This window comes from Centropristis striata, chromosome 3, assembly GCF_030273125.1.
Source record: "Centropristis striata isolate RG_2023a ecotype Rhode Island chromosome 3, C.striata_1.0, whole genome shotgun sequence".
Lineage (NCBI taxonomy): Eukaryota > Metazoa > Chordata > Actinopteri > Perciformes > Serranidae > Centropristis > Centropristis striata.
In genome coordinates, this window is record NC_081519.1 from 39,575,134 (window position 1) to 39,589,213 (window position 14,080).

A 14,080-nucleotide genomic window follows, 5' to 3' on the forward strand; every position below is an offset into this window, starting at 1 on the left:
ATATGGAACCAGCAATGCTTATAAACATACAATATATAACTAAATAGTGCAGACATGCAAATCAAATTTCAAATAAAAAGCACATCAATGTCATTAATTTATTAAATAAAAATTAAATAAAATCATATGCCTCTTTTCTATTTGCATCCTTCTGATTTAAATATCAAAATAAACTTTTTCAACAGGTTAATAAATTCTGCCTTTCTTTTCGGGAAGGGGTAGCTCGGAGACAGCTCTAGCTTGAGGTTGCTATGACGACTGTCCCAGAGGAGCGCGTTTCTGGGTCCTGTCCTGATTTACGCGCCAAAACAACAGCAGGGCATTGTGGGATTTGTAGTATTAGCGGTAAATGCGCTGTATAATACCGGGGGGTCAGCTTTTATTGTACAATAATTATATAATAATTTGGTATTGCCTCGCGGGCCAAATAAAATTACACTGCGGGCCAAATTTGGCCCGCGGGCCAGAGTTTGACACCCCTGACCTAGACCCTGGCAGCCCGCCAGACTCTAATGTGGCCCGCTATAGTCTCGCTATGGTCCAAACACACCGTTCGGTAGCTGCAAGCTAACATTAGCTAACAATTAAAGTTGTTTTAATCACACTAAACTGTGACTGTTTTTGAATAACTTCCTGTCACTAAACGCATGCAGGTTTCAAAATAAGAGCACAGTGTATTAACAGTATTGTAACTCCCTCCAAGCACCAGGCAAACACAAGTCGGTTTCCTTCAACTGATTTATTTTGAGCGTCCTTCATCCATCTCAAAATCCAAGTGAAAACTGCACATAAATTATAATGAAATAAAGGTTAAATCAAATGTATTCAACATTACATTCCACAAAGTAAAATACAGATAAATGAAACAAAATACCTCGTTGGCTGCATGCTACATAAAGGGAATTATATTTCATCCTTAGTCGTCTTCATATTAATGATCAGTCTCTCTTGACAAACAATTCCATCTGAACCATTGTTCATGCTTCCCGGGAATTCTGCTCTACCACACACGCACCCGAGAGCAGCCAAACGAGACTTGGTGACTTAGTTCACCTTCAAAATAAAAGCATTATAATGTATACCAAATAAAATAACATTTAAAGAAACAAATAAAACTTAAATGAATTCCTTTTTCTGTTGCAATAAATTGGCAACAGTTACAAGTATCGATCACAGAATTTACAAGAAGACCGTCAAAATAAGATGCCTTAAATAAAATATGAAAGAACCCTTATTCTCCTTTAAATTATTCTTAAAATATGCAGTCATTGAGATCAGAGTATATGATGGAATAGTGACATTAGAATGTGTGAGAGGCCATCATATTTGGCCTTTTTATGTAAAAAAAATTCTCCAGGGGGGCATGCCCCCAGACCCCCTTAGATGGTTCGGTGCCCCCCCCCCCCCCCCCCAGTCTCATAAAATCCTGTGGGGAAACACTGCTACAAATGCATTTCACTTTACCAAAAACCTCTTTTTAGTTGTTATTTAAGCAAAATTTCTGCTCCACGAGGTGCAGCCTGTGATCTCATGTGTGGAGAGAGCACCCTGCATGAGTTACCTTGAGGGAAATTAAACATGCAGAGCTCGCAGGGCTGTTTGTGACACTGACTCGCACACAAGAAGTTCTCCCAGACAGGATTTTTTCCCCTTTTTTCTAAGCATCAGTGGAAAATACAGTGACAGGCATAGCTCCAGAGTCTCCCAAGACGTGTTGAAATAAGTTGAGCTCTGGTGATGGAGACCAATCATGATGTATGATTGCACTTTCATGCTTATCGGACCATTTGACAACTTCTTGCGGAGGATTGACATGTCATCCGGTGAGAGAATAACTCCTGCTTGGATAGAGATACTTGTTTGTAGGCTGAGGATGATCCTTCAGTTCAGGCAGAGCTTTTGTTCTCACATTTCTCTCTGAGGAGTTAAAAGGATGTAAACACACTCAACACCTTAACAGAGACACCTGAGCCCTTCTTCCGTGCCCACACCTCCCCCCCTCAGGTGTTTTTTTTTCCACCCTCTGCTCTAAACGTATGGCACATATACAGTACATGCTGGCAATTTGACAGGTGCTTTTATTTACAGCAGATTTGTGCATACTGTGAGCAAAGGAAAAGTCACTAAAACCACTTTTCTGTGGAGAAAATTTCCTGGCCATCCAATCAATATGTGTTGATCTCAGATTACTGCACTCTCTACCTTTGTGTTCGACTTTCACTTGTTTTTAAATTGGTTTTGGACAAAATAATCCATAAATCTCAGTTTGTCTGAGACCGGTCTGCTTTATAAAACACGATGAAGCAGCATTTACTTCTTACGCATCAAAAATCTGGAACAAACATCCTGAATCCAACTCTAAATGCTTTTTAGTTTGCCATTACTTTTTTGACACTTCAGGCTATTTATTTCTGAAACGGCACTATTTTTATTCTCTTGTCCATCACGCTTGTGTATTTTCCTTCCTTTTATGATATGCTAATTTATGTTTTCCTTCTCATGGTCTTTTTAAATGTTGAAAAGCATTTTATTCCTTATGTACTGTAAATCACTTTGTTGCGTGTGTGCCATAAATATCTCCTTGCCTCGTCCCTGATGCTACTGCTGCTGCTGCTGCTGTTGTTGTTGTGGAGCTTTTCTGCATCTTTTAGCAATAATGAGGTCCCTGAAACCCTCAAGCTTGACACTTAAGCGAAAGATGCCTCATCCATGCTCATTAAATCATATTAGTATTCTTGCCTTGCCACTCTCTCCATAATGACAGCGATGACGAGACAAAAGACCCTCTGTGTGAATTTGTCAGATGGTTAGCACCTCTAAAGTCTGTGTTTGTAACCTCTGGAAGGGAATTGTTTGCCTAAGAAGCCTCTTGCACTCAAACCCACAACGCTGCTCTAATAACGTCATCAGCATCCCCACAGGAGGCCTGCAGTCGCTGTGTTGTTTCGCTGCAGCCAGGCTTACTGAGCATAATATGGACGTATCGCCAAGGAAATGTGCTCCACGCTTATTTTCGTCCCACAAGGGCTGGGTGAGATAATGATATACATCATCAGAACAGCATGAAAATGTTCAGCATAAATATATATTTCTATACCATTTCTATCATTACGATAAAAAAACCCAGCAGCCAAACGTTCTGATTCCTGAGAAAATGCATAAGAGAGTATACAAAATGTTGTTTTTATCCTTTCATATTGTTTTTTAATACATTGCATAGCCATAAAACATGCTATATTGTGATATCTATGGAGTTATGAACTTTTAGCCAGCTTTCTAGCTGGTTTCATTACAGCGTTCAACATCTTTGTCATCTGCAAAACACATTTTGATAGTTTGATCTTTCACCAGATACTGAGCGAACATGAGCTGTTGCATAGAATGTTTCATTTCACATTTGGTACACAAAATCCCTCCAGCAGCTTTACTGCTTGCTTGATGTTTTTTTATTTCTCCATGCTGGATTGAGTCCTCGTGCTCTGAGGTTTGATGACTTGTGCTGTTTGATATTGATCCCTGCTTTTCAGAACAGCAGCAGTGAGTCCTCACCATGTGCAGGTGAAGGAATATTACTAGTGAGTAGAGTTTAACAGTCTTGCTGAGGGAGGTGTTTCTGATAGCCGCTTCCAATGGATCCCAGTTGGAAACATACCCATTAAACTCTGTTACGATCCGTTAAGCTCCAACTATTATCAAAACTTTTATCTCTCCTCACTATTATTTTTAGCAAAGAGCCATGCAACCACCAGGCAGGCTTCTCTATTAAACCCACTGGTTGATATCACCGGTGGCACATTAGATCAACCGTAATTAACATTAATTCAGTAAGGGCTCAAATGAAAAGCTTGCATGTTCTCTGGCTGAATAAATACACCAGCTGCACAGAGCACATTAACCAAAGATTGCTTGAGTGAAAAGACGCATCATTCTGTAACACGCGAGTCAACTGGAACTATTTCAGTGGCCACTCTTCTCTAAGATGCATTTAATTAACATTTCATTATATATTACATTGTAGAGGTGTAACAGGTTGTGACCGTGTCATTTAAAGCTTCTGTACTTCTGCCATCTCAAATGGTCTATTCATCCACCCGTTTTCATATTCATATCTGGGGCCGGGTTGTGGGGGCAGCAGGCCGGGCTAGATATAACTGTCTCTTACCAGTTGGATGTGGCTGACACACTCACACTTATCAGATGCCTGCAACACCTCAACTGGCAGTTTCTACGAGGAAGAGAAGCAGTTTTGCTCCGAGCTCCCTCCAGACATGAGCTCCTCGTCCCAAGGCCCAATGGAGGAACCTCATTTCGACTGCTCATATCAGCGGTCTCATTTTTCGGTCACTACTACACTACAAAGCTCATGACAATAGGTGAGCGTTGAAAAATGTTTGTAACTTGTAAATCGCTCCATTCTACTCATGGATAAGACCCAGAGATACTTGAACTCCCTCACTTGGGGCAGCGATTCATTAGCAACCCAGAGAGGCCCGATCTTCAGCCCTCTCAGGCTACGTTCACATGATGACGGTCTGAACAGAAGACGCAAAAAGTGGCGTCACGTCTTCATTTTTTATTCCACGTTTAGACGAGCGTTTTCGGGAGGAAATCTGCGTGCATACGGTGACGCAAAAGTGTGTGGAATTGGATTGTCTGATGCCAGGCGGCATCACTTAAAGCGATAAGAGCATCTTTGGGCCTGCGGATGTTTTCACACCACACATTTTCATCAGCTACTCCTTCCACAAAGTTCTCCACCATCACTAGATCTCCCAGGTCTCGTTCACAGCCGTCTGGCTCACCTCCGACCAATTGCTGCATCCAGAATGTGATGGAGGTAATTCCAGATCCTTCTCTGTTCACTAATACTATCTCTACATATCCTGTACATTTGGTGGAAAGACTCCTGTAAGTTTATTAGAGCTGCCAGAGCAGCTTGAAGGTCCGACGCATGGAAATAATCCCACGTTTGTTAATTTTCCTGTACTGGAGCATGTATGTGACGTAAACACATACGTGACGTGAGCAGATCTGAGCAGAGTTTTGTGTCTTGGCAGTGTAGACGGACACGCTACGGCGGAGCGGATTCAACTTTTCCACTTTTGAGGCTGGTTTCAGATTTTTGAGTTTTTAAGCCCCAAAAACGCCGTCACCGTCTAAACGAAAAGCACTTCCGATAAAATATTTTGTCGTTTTTACCCCGCAAGCGTCCTCGTGTAAACATGGGCTCAAAGTCCTCAAAATAATCTGTGTAAAATGTGCAAAAGCATTTATTCCAGAAGTTAACATTATTTTCAAAATATGAATATAAACAACACTTGCAATTCAAAATATGTACAATACGTGAACAATTTAAGCTTAAAATATTTAACAACTTTGGATAAAAATTTTATCGGCTTTCATTCTTGCCATAAGTTTTCTCATGCACACCACTTGCATCATGAGTGGGTGCGGCCCTCGGGGGGCACCAAACTGACCTGCGGCCCCAAGCAGTTGCCTGCCTTGCCTGTTGGCAAGCAGCGCCTCTGCCTCCAGCAGCCTCACAAAGGTTAAGAGCTGGTCCTCTAATGAACGGCCAGGTCGGAACATCAAATTCTCGTCTTGAATCAAAGGCTCGACAACAGCCTAAAGACAGAGCTGCAAGGTTCAGAGCCTTCAGCATCTGAGGGCGGATCACATTCTGGCACCTTTTAGTTCTTTTTAGTCTTTAGTTGCTTGAAAATGTTGAAAGGTAATATCACATGATAAGGGATTCAGATTTAATAAGAGCATTCGATACTGGATTTGAATTTAATAATATACGATCAAACCCTATCTTCTAGTACACCAGACTACAACTGTAGTTCTGTGAAAATGAATATAGATAATACTTTAGATAGATTGAGGAAGGAATATGCTGCTAATACAGACAAATAGTTGTTACTGTTTCCTCTGGATCAACTAAAGTCCATCAGACTCAGTTTTATAGACATTTTATATGGAATTTAATTTGCCTGAATCTTTGTTCATGCTGTTCTCTTGCTGTCCTCCACTCCACTCACTCATGTAAATGATTATAAAAAGTTTTTTTTTTATGCCGTTTGTTCAGGGTCATTCAATTCCGTAGCAAATTATAAATCGACCTTTACACAAAATAAAATCTTACATTATTGTCTGACATCAACACTCATATTAGATATTTCCCCCGGAGCACAAATCCTGCAGCTTTTCAATCATATTATTTTTTGTAGCTAAGTAATTATTCATGGCTTCTATTTTATGTATTTATTCCAACCCCCACGTCAAATGCAAATTGATCCTAAGGGAAAATTTAATAGAAAAATGTAATGGTTGATATAAAAGACGGCTCTTTTTAATAACTGTCAAAGAGGAGATAATTGTGTTAAAGCTGTTAATTTTTTCTTTAGATTCAAGGTATTATCTGTTTGTAGAAATTCCCCTGAGCGAACACATTTTGAAAACCCATTATGAAATGTAAGTGAATTAATTCTAAAATTGGCCTGACCTAAATCAAACAAATCCACTGAAACTCTTTTACCACATCACAAACATTTTACTCACTGTCTTTAATAACCCAGCTCCTGGTGTACACCCAACCAAAAGCGCATCGACTCCTGAATGACTCTGTTGGTTCACCTGCAGCTCCCCGCCCCGCGCTCCAGCTGTGAGATGTGCTTTGAGCTGCTGGGTTAGCTCCCTGAATGAAACTCTGCTGCTAAGCATTGGTCAGTGTGTGTCTCCTGGTGAACGTGTGCTGTAGCAGCTCTGAGAATTTAACCTGGCTCTTCAATCTAGCATCACTACTATGCTTCATGTGACAAATCCAGTGCGATTCCTGTGACTGTTTCACAATAAAAGCTTTGCAGAGGTAAGGCGAGGCAAGGCAAGGCAAGTTTATTTGTATAGCACAATTCAACACAAGGTAATTCAAAGTGCTTTACATACACATTAAAAACAGCAAGACACAATTGAAAACAGTAAAAACAGTCAATTAAAACAGGGAAATAGAAATAAAAATATAAATAGGATAAAATAAGATACAGCAGGATAAAAAAAGAGATAAAATAATAAAAAGCACAAGTCAAACATTGTGTGGTTAAAAAGTAAGGGCAGTAGAGTAGAGCAGATAAGTGTTAAAGTTAAGAGTACGCTGCAGTAAACAATAGTGTTAAGAAGTGTTCAGGTTGCTTTTGTCAATACAATAATACTTGATCTGATTTATATAGTGCTTTTAAAGATACTCAAAGTCGCTTAAATGCAGAACTGATGCACCAAGAAGAGAGTAAACAGATATCCTTCTGATATCGGTTTAATAAAATACATTTTAGTAATTTTCATCACTTGCATTGTATCGATTCCTATAAATCCCTTGTGCAATTTGAATCCTGCACAGGAATGGTGGAGTCAACAACTTACAATACAAATACTCTCAAAGTCAATCAAAGTGTACCTAATAAAGTGGCAGTGTGGTCTTCTGCTGCTGTAGCCCATCTGTTTCAAGGTTGGACATGGTGTGTTCAGAGATGGTCTTCTTTGATTGTAATGAGCGGTTATTTGAGTAACTGTTGCCTTTTTGTCATCTTGAACCAGTCACCAACAAGGCATCAACAAGGTCCAGAGAACTGCAGCTCACTGGATATTTCCTCTTATTCAGACCATTCTCTGTAAACCCTAGAGATGGTTGTGTGTGAAAATCCCAGTAGATCAGCAGTTTCTGAAATACTCATATTAATACACCAACAACCATACCATGATAACCCATTGAAGCCTGGAAAGCGGATATGTCGTTTTGTAGTATTTGTATAAGCGCTCAAATACTTTTTGAATTTAATTTCTATCTGCTACAGAGGCTGAAAAATCGATTATTTAGTAGGAAGCGTTGACACTTCTGTTGAATTTCCAGAAAAACTTCAGGTTTTAGGGGCTTATTTTAAAATCGCCCAGAGGTTTTACAGGCATTTTAGGCGTCAATGGGTTAAAAGAGACAGAAATCATCTTTCTTCCCCGTTCTGATGCTCAGTTTGAACTTCAACAGCTCTTCTTCACCATGTCTACATGCATAAGTGCATTGAGCTGCTGCCAAGTGATTGGCTGATTAGACATTTACATTAACAAGCAGCTGAACAGGTGTAACTAATAAAGTAGCCGGTGAGTGTATATTGAATGGTGTTTCGGTTTTATGGTCATTCTGATTCCCCACATAGTAATTCTTCTTCTGTCTGCTCTGTACATCTTTTGAGGGTCTTTCTGTTTGTTTGTTTTTGAAATCTCTTATTCCAAGCGAGGGTCCAAAGATCTTCATGCGACATGCTGTGCAGATTGTAAAGCCTTCTGAGATAGTTATTTTGGTCTACGTACATTAAATTGACCCTACAGATGTGATATCTCCGAATACTTCATGCTGTGCATGAAGACCTCAGTGACGCAGCTGACGGTCTCTAAGCCACCGGCCCACCAGACTGCCATGTTCTTCAGATGTCTCGTAACCTGTGACAGTATGTGCCCTTATGCTTTTATCCTGGATTTGACTCGTCTTATTATTGATACACTGTAGTTTGCCCAAAGACGCCGGAAGAAGGAGGAATAGCTTTATGATTCAGCCCTGATCTGACCACTGACTTCCTTGTTACATGCTTTCTATTTCTATCTCGTTCCATGTGGTCCCCTCGCTCTCGGCTCCCCCATTAGTGTCTTTTCCGCCTCTCAGTCTCTCTCACTGTCTCTCTCATGTACAGTATTTCTGTCTCCGTCCTCTAGTCACCCTCTTCCATTTTCCTTTCGGTCTTGCTCTTTCCCCATTAATCCCATTTCTCCCCCCTCATCAGCCCTGTCCACACTATCTCGTCGCCTCACCTTTCGCACCTCATTCCCCTCTGCTGGAATTCTTTTCCGCCCCACTGCAGGATCTCTTCAGGCGGCAGCTCCTTCATATAAAGACACGGCATATGTTTATGGTGGCGGAGTACTTAAAAGATTAAATTTAATGCAAACATGGCGGTTGGTGTGGAGTTACATGAGAAGAATGGCTTGTGTGGTGGATAAAACAACAACATAGCTCCAGATGGCTCTTTCTCCGGGTGGCCTGCTTCCTCCCAGTGGGCATGTGGCGGCTCTGCAAAAGGGGGTGTTGTTATCACCTGTGTCCCTGCTTCAGCACCTGGGGAAGGGGGAAAGGTCTATTTTTATCAGCATCACATTGCTAAGAAAATGTGAGCCGGGAGAGGCAAGAGAGGAGTGGAAGCAGTCCTTCGTCTGAGATGAACTGTGCAGGATAATACTGACAGCAATATGAGCTGAACCAGAACATAGAACTCTATTTCTGGGGAAACACACTGGCTGCTGTCACACGTATCTGCTCTGCCTCTGTGTAAGGCCGTAAATGGGTATTTACCCAATATTAGCACATCAGTATTGGTGTATGTGCTGTCCGATATGTGCTGTTTTTTTAACACAATGTGTAATGCAGAAAACGTTGCTTTGCGTGATTTAGAAATGGTGTAAGTTATTATTTTCTCTTTTTGGAAAATAGTCAACAATTGACTGAAACTGAACAGTAATTATGTTTGTTTAGCCATTTATTGTATTCCTATTTATTCTTTATTTTCTCAGTTATCATTTATAGAATTAGATGCTAATGCATTTTCATTTTCATTTTTTCAGATAGTTTGGTCAAAATGTCTGAAAATAGTGAAAAATGGCAACGGCTATTCCAAAAAAAAGCCTCAAACTGTCCAAAAACGAAATATATTTACTATCATGTGAGCATGGGACTAGAACACGATTTAAATAATATCTCTATCAATATAGTTTCCAGTTATTTTGTCTGTCAATAGACTAATCAATTAAATCTCCGTAAAACTTGCAAAGACATCTTAAATTAAAGGTCCTATTAAAAAACAAACATGTTTTTCCCAAATTGTGCATCTCTACCATGAATTATAGCTCAGCCTTGCTGCATATATGCAAATGTCTCTTATCATTGTCTCGAAGAGGACAACTGACGAGAAAGTCCAAGCTCTATAAAACTACAAAACGCACGGTTAATCTTTTATGTTTTAATAACCTCTCTTCTCGTGTGTGTCAAATCTTGAAGCACTAATGTACAGTCTTGTTATGCTATAGGAAGGTCTTGAGAAGTTAATTTGCTAATTGTGGACTTATTTTTAGACCGGTCATCTTGAGAATCAGAGCTTCCTGGCCTGGCATAACAACAAGTCATCCCACTCCCACTCCTTCTCTCATTACCCGCCCTGTTGACCTTTTCTCCTGAGCTCGTTTTCCAGCCATACTGTGGAGCTATCGATTGGTTGTTTCATTTCACAGGGATTAGGCGTTTGCCATGCTTTTCTCCCCAGGTTGTCCTATATGACGGTCTTAATAGGCACAAGATGCAGTAGACGACGGTGTAGACTTGAGATAATGGCATGGAGAGTGCAGTTCGAGTACACATGTGAATCATTTGACATTATGGCTCACATGTGAAGCTCCTCACTACCTGACTGAATACAGTTTTAGAGAATGTTATACAGAACGGCAATAAATATTCAAAGAGTGGCACAATGCCTGAGAAACAGAGAGAGAGAGAGAAAAGGGAGAACACTTTTCAGAATGCAGCCGTGTTCGACAACCGTGTCACTTTATTTCTGACAAGTGAGACTGTACAGTTCCATAATTCATCAAGCATATGACGGAGAGGAAGAGGAGCCTGAGGTTAGTGTGACTTTTAAAAAAAAAATTAAATGTGATGCTTTTGGCAGATTTAGTCAGTTCTTAAGGCTTTTAAAAGTCTATTTCAGAAGCAGCGGAGGGGCGAGAGGTGAGCGATGAAGTGACAAATCAGAATAAAGTCAGAATCACTGCTAAATATGTCAATACTCTGAGAAAAACAACGGTCTGAGGTAATAGAGATAATAACCCCATAAAGCCATGAATGACACAAGAGATGGGAATAATTAATCGATGATCGATTAATGATCATTAAGATCAATCATTTTTTATTTTAATTTAATCTCTAACTGCATATCAGTACTCACTGAACTGAAACTCAACCGAGCATTCAGTTCTGCTGAACTGAAAGTTGCAATAACACTTATAAAACACACAAATACAAGAGTTTTAATTTGATGCAAAACTAGCTTACTGTATCAAACCTTGCTAGCATGAATTACTGAGTTTAATTTTTTCCAAAACTTATTTAAACACAAAACACACTTAAATATGCAAGATTACTGTGGAAACTAACCTCATGCCTCTTCAGGGGCAAAAACATAAAACATTGAACTCCCTGAAGTTATCTCAGTTTGTATCCTTTCAAAATAAAAGTGTCCACTATTAAAACAGGCTTATGCATAGTACTGTATGTGTGTGTGTGTGTGTGTATATATATATATATAATTTTTTTTTATTATTTATTTATTAATTTTTTTGCATGTTTTTATACCTTCACATATTGATTAATTGATTAATGGATCGTTAACGTTATAGATGCTTGAGTCGGCAGGTTTCTTCCAAAAACCCGTAGTCTCAGGTAATGGAGATAATAACCCCATAAAGCTATGAATGACACACATGGTCACACACACACACACAGTAGAAGTGGTAATGTGTTTTAAGTGACTGCGCTGTGGACAGAGGTGCATGCCACATGCTGTGGGTGGTAAATGAGCTGCTCTACATTTTTATGAATTCTCAGCCTCCATAGATTACATCCAGAGGCACTTTATGGAGGACAGCCTGCGAACCCTCACAGAGCCAATCTCTTCCCTACTTTGTTAGATTGCCTGTTGACTCCACTGCTGCCGTCGTATGCTCATATGTGCCCATCTGGGATTTGCCACATTACTGGAGAAGAATCAAGCTTATTATTATTGGTCTATTTTCTGGAGCTGGTTATAGTGTATAGTGGTGCCGTGTGTGTGTGTGTGTGTCATGCCCACGTAGTTCACCTCGGATGGCAGCAGTTCACCTCAGGTCAGGCCATGAAATCTGAGAAGACATCATCATTCACGTCATTATTTTACAGTTTATTTTCTTAAGTAATTGATTAAAGGTACTGTACATGGCAAACAGAATGAAATTAAGTCTGAGTCGTGACTGGCTCTGTACAGTTCTCATCTGACTGCACAATATGCATTGCTAGTCTTGTCCAACTAACCCAAAGATAATCAACGTACCTTCATTTAGGGCAAAGGAGCAAGTGGTATGTTTTTTTTTTTTTTTTTTTATATACTTATATTTTTATTAGTTTTTATGTCAGGAATAGTCAAACATGACAACATCACAGTACATTCAAATGAAAAATAACATAGCCAGGCAATTGGATCACTTGAGGACGATCAACATATAAAATTTTGCACTATTCAGTCCAAACAATATATGTACCTGGCGGTTATACACCACGTCAAACAGAGCACTAGCAAGGCAATACAATAAAAGTAGAAGGGGGGGGTCATGAATGATGATCCTCGTTTGTCAAGAACGCCGTCCATTTTTTCCATCTTGCATAATACAGGCCTTTTTTTAGTCTGAGCAGGAAGGTAAGTTTCTCCATCTGGTGAATTTCTTTAATGACCTCTAACCAGTCAGAGGTTGTGGGTGGGTCTGACTGCAGCCACTTGCGGGTGATAGCTTTTTTTGCTGCTGCAGACATTATCCTCAAGAGGTATCTATCATTTTCTGCCATCCCGTCTGGTAAATCACTTAGAAAAAGAGTTGTAAATGGCAGAGGAACCTGTTGTCCCAGTATCCTTCGTATGGTTTCCACAATATCGTCCCAAAAAGGTCGTAGTCCTGGGCAACTCCAAAAGATGTGGTAGTGGTTTGCCTCGTCATTTCCACACTTCCTCCAGCATGTGTGAACCGTTGTTATTGAATATGTTTAGCAAGTGGTATGTTTACTTGAAAAGTGGCTCATTGGCTGAAGTCAATTGTCTAATTGTCACATCTTTATTTAGTTTTATTCTATTCTTTTATTGATATTTTGTTTATAGCGTATTCCTCACTCCCAAACTGTGATATTTTTCTTGTTGTTTTTCTGGCTGTTCAGGCACGTACAGCACAGTGTGTTTTGCCAAAGAGTCAACAGGAACTGAGCAACGGACCACACAGTGTCCATCTGTAAACCAACTTGCCCTTCTGTCTCCCCTGTCCCAGGCTGTCCCTGCTAGAAGAGTGGCGCGGCGTTCGCGATGAAGCACTCTCACAACTCAGTGGGATTAAGGACTGCATCTTCGTCCACGCCGGAGGCTTTATTGGCGGGAACAAGAGCCAGGAAGGAGCCCTGGAGATGGCTCGGAGGACCCTGCAGGCTGCCGCCCAGCCCCCTGCAAACGGAAGCAGCTGAAGGGTCACTGAGGAGAGCCAACAGCACATTGTGTTCTCGGGGGTCAGTCTTTAGAGAGGATGGCAAGTATTAAAATGTTAGTTTGCGATCTTGGAGCTTGTTCGTTGCAGCCAGGGCTAATGTTGTTTTGTGCAGCCTTGCCAGGATGAGGATGGTATGGAAATCGCAGCCAAATAACTTTGGACCAGTTCCAGAAACACCTATATTCCAACACAAGCTCGCTCTGAATCATAATGTTGACTCATGTAACTCTTCTTCTCTCTACCCTGATTGATGTGGGTGTGTTTTGTTGTGTTTTTGCAATAAAAAACAAATTTGGATTACATTCAGGTCTCTTGTTAACATTTCATGAGGTCAAATCCAGCATTTAAGCATTTGTTTTTCTAATTCGGCTCACATCTCTTTTCAAACTCCAACATCTTCAAAGCCTGTGAAGCCTTACCTTTCAAGGGTCGACCTATAGAGACACCTGGACAGTAGTTCACCCTTTCGTTTCCGGCATGCTGACATTAAACGCAGCACTACAAAGAGACAGACGCTACTTCCTCTGGCTGCGAGATCAAAGCGTCAATGATGAGGCCTGATTAATTCTGAGAACTAAAATGTCCAAACGCAAAGAGGTTCTTCTTCTTCCAGCAGCCAGTGTCGTGACAAGGTGACCGGCAGTGGGACGAGCTGTACAGTCGATTTCCCTGTAATAAAATCTGCAGATGTGCCTGGAATTTTCTCATTAATGCT

At 40.5% G+C, this 14,080-nt stretch overlaps 1 protein-coding gene across 1 annotated transcript in view; it reads left to right on the plus strand.

The window, feature by feature from the left end:
* Nucleotides 1-13,667, plus strand: part of myg1 (myg1 exonuclease) — a 31,772-nt gene extending 18,105 nt beyond the window's left edge. Inside the window, exon 7 of the mRNA XM_059328426.1 lies at nt 13,153-13,667. Within this exon, the coding sequence (XP_059184409.1) occupies nt 13,153-13,342 (190 nt within the window). The 3' untranslated portion in view covers nt 13,343-13,667. The remainder of the gene's footprint in view (nt 1-13,152) is intronic.
* Nucleotides 13,668-14,080: the final 413 nt, after the last annotated feature.